This window comes from Morus notabilis, unplaced genomic scaffold (assembly GCF_000414095.1).
Source record: "Morus notabilis unplaced genomic scaffold, ASM41409v2 Scaffold43, whole genome shotgun sequence".
Lineage (NCBI taxonomy): Eukaryota > Viridiplantae > Streptophyta > Magnoliopsida > Rosales > Moraceae > Morus > Morus notabilis.
Window position 1 is genome coordinate 163865 of NW_010360031.1, and position 7870 is coordinate 171734.

A 7870-nucleotide genomic window follows, 5' to 3' on the forward strand; every position below is an offset into this window, starting at 1 on the left:
GATTCAGAGTGATTAGAACCTTCGTTTGGATGTGTATATGCATGATTCCGATTCTAACATGAAATGTGATTCGAACCAGTGTTTGGTTGTTTTGTTTTCTGAATTTGAATCATGACCAAAATAATGTTATATAACAAATATAATTCGTTACGTGTAATTTAAAAAAAAATATAATTCGTCATATAATTAAAAAATGAAGTACTAAAAAAAAATTATGCAACTAATTATAACTCAGAATTATAACAAGCTAAGTGAGAAATAAATGAAAAAAATGTGAATAAAATTATATAACAAGCCAAGCATATATCAAACTTGTCTCCCACGGGTTCCATTGTATAACAAGCCAATTACTAGAAAAAAATGATTTGTTTGTATGCCATACAATCAAGACGCAACACGAATCACTCGATCGAAAGATTTCAACTGAATCTGATCATGATTGGAAAAATATTTCAACCCTATTGAACATTCGGTGCCAACTAGTACATTAATTGATATTTGCTGTTATCCACTCCAAATTATTCAAAACTAAACAGCAAGAGGGGAAAAAAGGAAAAGAAAAAGGAAATGAAATTGTGTGCAAATTAGCACTACAAATGGACAAGTTACATCAAGATCCAGTAAGAAGCCATAAACCATTCAACACATGTTCGTGGCAACAATAAACAATACCACATTGCTCAGTACCCTGTCATATGTCAAACGACAGTGGTTCTCTGATTACCAATGCAGCACCTTCTTTTATCTATTTGTGTTTCCCCTATATGCACATTTTTGGGTCTACTAGTTGAGATATTTTGTAGTAGTACATTTTGAAAATGCTACAAGTAAATCAATCTTGCCATGGCGAAGGCATTCTGAAACAGATGCTACATTCTTCTCCTGGCTACTGCCGAAGGATTATTCGGCTTCGGTATTTGTGACTTCATTGGGTTTACGATTCTGTAAAAGTTGAAGATGATGTTGTAGGATCTGTAGAATCACAATATGAAAAATAAAGTCGAGTCAAGAACAACAACAATGTGAATATAAAAGATGGACGCCAAAGGGATATAACTAGGAAAATTCGAATTCTCTACGTTATGTACTTTACCTTTTGCTGGAAATGGGATATTATGTTCTGGTTTCAAAAAAAATTTCATAGTAATGAAGTGGTATATATACTCCCACTATGTAAGATTCCTATTGAGTACGTCCCTTACTTTACTTTGACAGGGAGCAATATTGACTTTGCTCTCTTTGGCATCAAAACGTGACCTTTTTGGAACAAAAATTGAATCCAGATGCAATCCAAGTTGACACTGACGGACAGTAGAACCATCACTCTTTTTTTTCATTTGGTTTGACCGGGAACAGAACAGAAGAACTGGGGGAATCCAATATATAGCAAAGCATTAGTACTTCCAATGCTTTACTTCGCCAAGGAGCTATACCAACTTTGCCATTTTTTCGTTTGGCATCAACAAGTGTCCTCATTGAAAAATATGTTCAAAAAGGAGTATCCAGATGCAATCAAGTTTACACATAGCATCCCAATCCGTGAGAGTAGAACAATCAGATAAGCACTAAGGGATACCATTAGCCACAATCAGGTCACTACCTGGCCAAGCATTTTATTGCACATCATTCACCATTTCCATCTCAAACTTAGACAAAGAGGACCATATTACAAACAATGTTACAGCATCAGTTTGCCGTAACATACTGAAGCAGAAATGATCAAACTTCACATACTCAAGCACAAAAAAACCATGTTTAATGAAGCACAAAAAAACTAATGATTTAGATCTTAAAAGGAATAAACGTATGCAGGAGAAAAGTCCAAGATTTTACTTATCCTACTATCAATGAACACTTCGTAGTGTCAACTAAAATCGAATTTGCACTTTACAAGCTTCCCTTCATCCTACTATCAATGAACACTTCATTGGGCAGATTAGTTTAAAAAGCAGCATTCCCAATAGGAATGGTGTTTCTTGCCTTCTGGGTAGCTAAACTCAATAGGGGACCTAAAAAAATGTATGGCAAAAATCAAACCATGAACAATTTCTGCTACATCATGACCGTTTATTATAGCAGACGGCTGCCAAAGTAACTTTGAGAGCCACCATTCCATGAACTATCCCGGACATTCCATGACCTTTGCTATCCAGAAACCTCCCTGGAATTATGTCCACAGACATTTTAACACTGTTTTTTTTGGGCTTGCAGATGCGGTTCCAGCTCTATTGATAGAGGTATTATGCACTGCTCAGCTCTATTGATAGAGGTATTATGCATTGCTCGTAAGTTAAATAGGGTTGTTGTATTTATCTATCACGCATTAGTTCATGGCAAAGATTATTTGATACTTTGGTACACCATGGAATCTGTATGTATTATACCCTTCACAGTTGTATGTGAAGATATCTGTTATGGCATTTGTTTAGAATTTTCATATTAACAAATAAAACCAATAATCCGAAAATGATGCATTTGTAATTGTATATAACTAGAAGTAGGTCCCTCAAATAGGAAATATAACACAATTAAGGTAGGGAAAGAACATACTAATCATCAACTCCACTGCAGTATCTTTAAGACCGTCTTCTAGTTGATTAGGACGCCAAATATGCAGCTTGTTCTCGGTAATATTTAAACTCATTTCTGAAAATAGCCTTGCAAAGTAGTATTTCCTGGAGAGCACAAATTACAAACCCACATCATCAAGAACATCCACATCATGCATTCCCCAAAACCAAAGTCCAACTATACTCAAACAAAGCAAGAACGTAACAAAACTTACTAGCCAAAAGTTAATTACCTTAACTAATTTCTAAGAAGAGTTGCTGGTTGGACTAGAATCAAGAACTGTTTTATATGCGGTTTTTTACATTGTAGTTGGTGTGTTAGCTAAGGTATAAATTCCAAACACTTCCTCTGCCATATTCAAATTTCTCTTCATTAAAATACACAAGTGTGCAAACTTCTCTGTGCAAACAAAGCAAATTAAAGGTAGGAACAAAAACATAATGCAGAAATGAGTGGAAGTAAAGAAACTACCCCATTAAGCTTCAGCTTCAATCCGCGTATCAAACGTGTCTCTCACGGCTTCCCTGATATTCCACCCACATTTCATTCGCAAGGTGATCCCTAAAACGACCCATCTCTATACGATTAACACTACCTCTTGTTACAACTGGCCCTTCAGGGACATTACTATCAGTGTCATCGTCATCAAATTCATCATCATTGTTCGGATCTATTTCGCTTACCGGTACACCATCACAGTAGTATTGATTTAGAAGGGGGTCCCCCTCATTAAACATGTGAATGAAATTGTGCAATATTGCACAAGTAATAAGAATCTTCTCTTGTTTATCCATTGAATACGTATTATTGGGGCGCCTTAGGATAGGGAACCTAGCCTTCCAAACCCCGAACGTTCGCTCTATACAATTACGTAGCGACGAGTGTTTGTAGTTAAAAATATCTCTACCTCCCTGAAATCCACCACTTCTCCTTCTATAATCAGGCAAATGGTAAGTCTCACCTCTGTAGGGAGCGAGAAAACAATTAGAGTTCGCGTACGTCGCATCAACAAGATAGTATTTTTCTGCGCAAGTTATATAAATTAAGATGTAATTTATGCCCCATACTATTAATACCTATAACTACAGATACATTATGAAATATAACCTGGTGGGGGACGGGGGAACTTGAACCTAGGATTGGAGTGCGTTTCCGTTAGCACTCTTGCATCGTGCGCTGAACCTTCCCATCCAGATAACATGTACGTGAACTTTATATCGAAGGAGTAGACTGCCAATATGTTTTAGGAGTTCACTCCCTTCCTATTGCGGTACGCTGTAGGATTTGGAACTCCAATCGGTGTACAAGGAATATGAGTTCCGTCAATTGCGCCTACACAATCCTGCACAATAATATTAGATTGTAGATATTATAAGTAAGAACAATCAGTGGAGTGAGTAACACAAGACCGAGGTAATATAGCTAGAGAACACACGTCAAACCATGTTCCATATCTTTGACGATTCTGACGTAAAAAATTATGCACTCTCTCATAGTTAGGGGGTTTAATAAAATCATCATGTAGTGCACATATAGCATCGAGAACATCACCAAACCGCCATGAAATTGTCTCCCCAGAATGTTGCCATATGTCTTGAGCTTCACGGTTAGTTTGACTTTGGCAAGCGATTGTTAAAAACACAAATAATTGTTGTTGTACATTCATGTTGTAAGAGGGTTGTAACAATCGGCGTTCAATTAGTATGTTACAGAGAATCATGAATGCACGTGGTCCCATACGCACCTTGTTAAACATAGCGGCTTCATTATTGTTTGATAACAACTCATTTACCTTATCGATGCCCGTCAGAGAAGAAATGTGCACCGGCCGTGGTACTGTGTCACTATCCAAAAACTCGGCACTGGCAATTGTAGTTGCGATTGCAGCCATAAAGCGTCGTCGCCGTCTATAATGTGCCCTTCTCTGGTTGTCATCATTTGCATGTCCGGATCTTTCTCCCTGCATCTTGAAGCTTCACGGTTTAACCTGTACACAACATTTGCATGTCATTTGGGTGGAGTGCATATTCGAAGTCTGTTGCAAACGTTCATACAAACAAATTCAGTAATGCCATCGAAAGTATCAATGACCATACAACTCAGTAATTCAGAGTTTTTAGAACACCTATATCCAAGTACAAACAGAGTGAGGGCACAAAACTAAATTCTCTTCAAGCAAAACCAAACACATTGACAACGATTACTTTGACTACAAAGAATTCTTGCTATATTCGCAGAAATGAAGGGGAAAGTGCCATATATTGTATAAACATAAATCCGGGGTACAAAATCATACTCAAATTAAAACAATAGTACAGTCTAGGAACGAAAGTAGAGTAACGAAATCACACAAATGAAGACTAACAAATTAATAGAAACTCAAATTCGGGGGTTTACAACTCGACCTATCAAAAAACATACTTAACACACAAATGAAGACTCTACAAGTGACAATGCTTCCTAAGGAGTTGGTGGACAGCTATATGGGTTAGGTAGATGCGTGAAGGTGCTCGGGGGCTGTCCAAAGGAGGGTGGTTGCTGGTTGTAGGGGTTTGGTGGATGTTGGAAGGAGCTTGGGGGCTGTCCAAAGGGGGTTGGTTGCTGGCTATACGGATTAGGTACTTGCGAGAAGTTTTGAGGTGGCTGACTATAACGATTAGGAACAAAAGGGGTTTGGGGCAGTTGAACAAAGTCATCTAAGAAGGCTCTCCTCGACGAATCATCAAGCTCCGCCCAAAGTGGACGCCATGTGTCGTCCTTAGTAATTTTCTCAATCGCATGGACACGTGTACGCGAATCAATTCCCATTTGGACCAGCGACTCTAGTATTAGACTCACTTCACTTGGTCCATTGACGGTGTTGTTACTTGGGAGGGTCTCTTTGCTTGCTCGAATATCTTCTCGCAAATCATTGCGCATGTCCTTCACCGCTTCAAGCATCTCCTCTCGCGTATTGTCATTGGATTTGCGTGACCTTGTCGACCTCTTCCGAATCGTACGTGATGATGAGGCGACGTTGGTCGCATTTTCCATTCGTTGGCGTTCCATGCGGCGGCCAAACTCCACTCGAATGTCATCATCATCAATGTCTTGGTACGGAGAGTTTTGCTCGTTCTGTGGTTCCTCAATCCTAGCTCCAACGTCATTCGAGGGGACACTGTCCGCATGTTCTTGTTCCATGGAGGGGTGGAATGATCTTGCACCAGTAGCGACAACTCGACTGGGGAAAATGGCAGCCAAGTGCATGTCGTTAAGCTTCCAACCGTTACTGAAAATTGTGTTTACTTCACGGTTTCTCTAGCAAAATTTTAAACAAAATTATAAGTTATTTACACTTATTACATAAAATGTACGCTGCCATATTTTTGAATGAGGGACCAATAACGAATCACACATTATACCTTGGAAAGATCTTTCCGCATATCCTCCGAGCATGTGAAAGTTTTGTTGATAGAATCCCACCCAACTCCAGTATGGGCTTGCAACATTTTGAATGCTGCGTACACCTTACTAAGTCGGCGGCGTTTCTCCTTAAGGCGCTCACCGGCTGGTACATAGCCATAAAAAAAGTGGCCATCTGAATAGCCCATTGGTTGTAGTCACGAGATTCCGGTTGCTTCCCGTTGTTGGCACAATGGTACTCATAGAGACACTCAAGTAGGAACACCTCCGAATCCGCGCTCCAATACAATGGCCTCTCATCCGCGTTTTTCCTAGGCATCTACAAACGCATATGACAACCAAAAGAAATAAATCTTATGCATCGAGTTTATGTGTGTATTTTGGAGCTTTAACCTTATGGTCTATCTACATAACAATAGGGATTGAAAAATGCCCTAAAAATTACTAGCTATAGTTGCTAATAAACACTCAAGGGCCACTCCAATCCTGGATTAAAAATGCAAAATTTACAATTGTTTGAGGTTGCTGAATGGGATTTCCAGCCTCTATTATTTCCTGTAGAATTGTCTATTTAGTTGGATGAAATCCTAGTTAAGGCTAGTCTTTTAACTTAGTCAAAAAAAAAAAAAAATTAAAACCCCTTGCTGCAACTCCCTCAACCCCTTACAAGAAAACCACCGTCCACACCTCCAAACTTGAAATTTCCCCATCCTTTCTCTTCCTAATCCATAGAGGAAGAAACCCTTGCTTTTCTCCTTGTCTTCGAGTTAAAATGCATGCATGACTTAAGTCTTATTCGTTGCACTGACCATCAAATTCAACACTATTTTTTTTTATCATTTCCTATGTCGTTACCTTACACATTGCAAAATACTAGCTTCTATGCGTGTTTCCCATCCCGACTTGGCCACAACTACTTGCAAGGAAACCCATAAATGCTAGCCAACTACACGAGAAGGAACCACTTCTATATGACTATAAGTACACTACAATTCCTCTCAAAATTTTCTACCCACTAAAACTCTCAACCCTTTTATATATAAATCAATATAAGTAGTGAAAAAGTTTCTCTTGTATCTCATCATCATCATCATTTCACTAGCCATGGAAAAATCAAAGGTGAAAATCTAAAAAAAACACATATCAAACCAAATTGCTTACCAGCTAGCGGGGAAGCTTGGAAAAGATGAGGAAGGTGTGTTTAGGGTGGAATACAACAATGAAATGGAAGGTGTTGTGTTACAATTACTCTACTGGCATAGCAAACTCAGGAGTAAAGAATCATACCATTTCCCGTTAACATTTGCTAATGCTAATGGAGTTTCTGCTTCAATTTCAAATCAAATTGCTTACCAACATTAGTTGCATGCAAGGCAAACTGGTTTAAGCGTACTAACATTAGTTGCTTAATAACATTAGTTGCTTACAAGCGTATCAGGGGAACAAACATTGGACACAAAAGGCGTTGACTGTGGTTATTTTTTGTGTGTGTAAATCAATTACCTATGTGAAGAATGGAAAGTGAGACATGATGCTACAACAGAAGATGCAACCGTGTTCTATGTTCTACAAATCCCATTTCCACAAAATGCCCTAAATTCTACTGACAACAACCATTCAGGAACACAAACAATCATTGACAGAAACCCTAATCCCTAAATAGGCAAATCAACCAGAGTCTATGTGAGGATCACTTACCGGTAAATTGTTCGAATCTGAGGAGGAGATTAACGTCACTGCCGGCAAAACACCAAACGCGGATGAAGGTTTTTTGTATTTTTCCGATGAGCATCTTGTTCCTCTCCGGCGAAGGCGTGAAGTGGGAAACCTTTTGTAGAATCGACGAAATTGACACCGAATGTGAAGCCTCGGTCGTTTGTTCACGAGCAGAGCTTTA

The 7870-nt window shown here is 38.8% G+C and overlaps 1 protein-coding gene across 1 annotated transcript; it reads right to left on the reverse strand.

Moving 5' to 3' along the window:
• Positions 1 to 3071: 3071 nt before the first annotated feature.
• LOC112091144 lies at positions 3072 to 3772 on the reverse strand. Its single transcript, XM_024164023.1, has 2 exons — positions 3679 to 3772; positions 3072 to 3595 (listed from the first exon to the last, which is right to left on the reverse strand). Exons 1-2 carry the CDS (start codon positions 3770 to 3772, stop codon positions 3072 to 3074), a joined length of 618 nt encoding a protein of 205 aa, XP_024019791.1.
• Positions 3773 to 7870: the final 4098 nt, after the last annotated feature.

Bases quoted from the DNA above. Each gene is read 5' to 3' on its own strand.
- LOC112091144 (XM_024164023.1), bottom strand. From the start codon at position 3,772: ATGTTATCTGGATGGGAAGGTTCAGCGCACGATGCAAGAGTGCTAACG. The intron at 3,596-3,678 runs GTTATATTTCAT...TAACTTGCGCAG, and splicing joins GTTCCCCCGTCCCCCACCAG to AAAAATACTATCTTGTTGAT.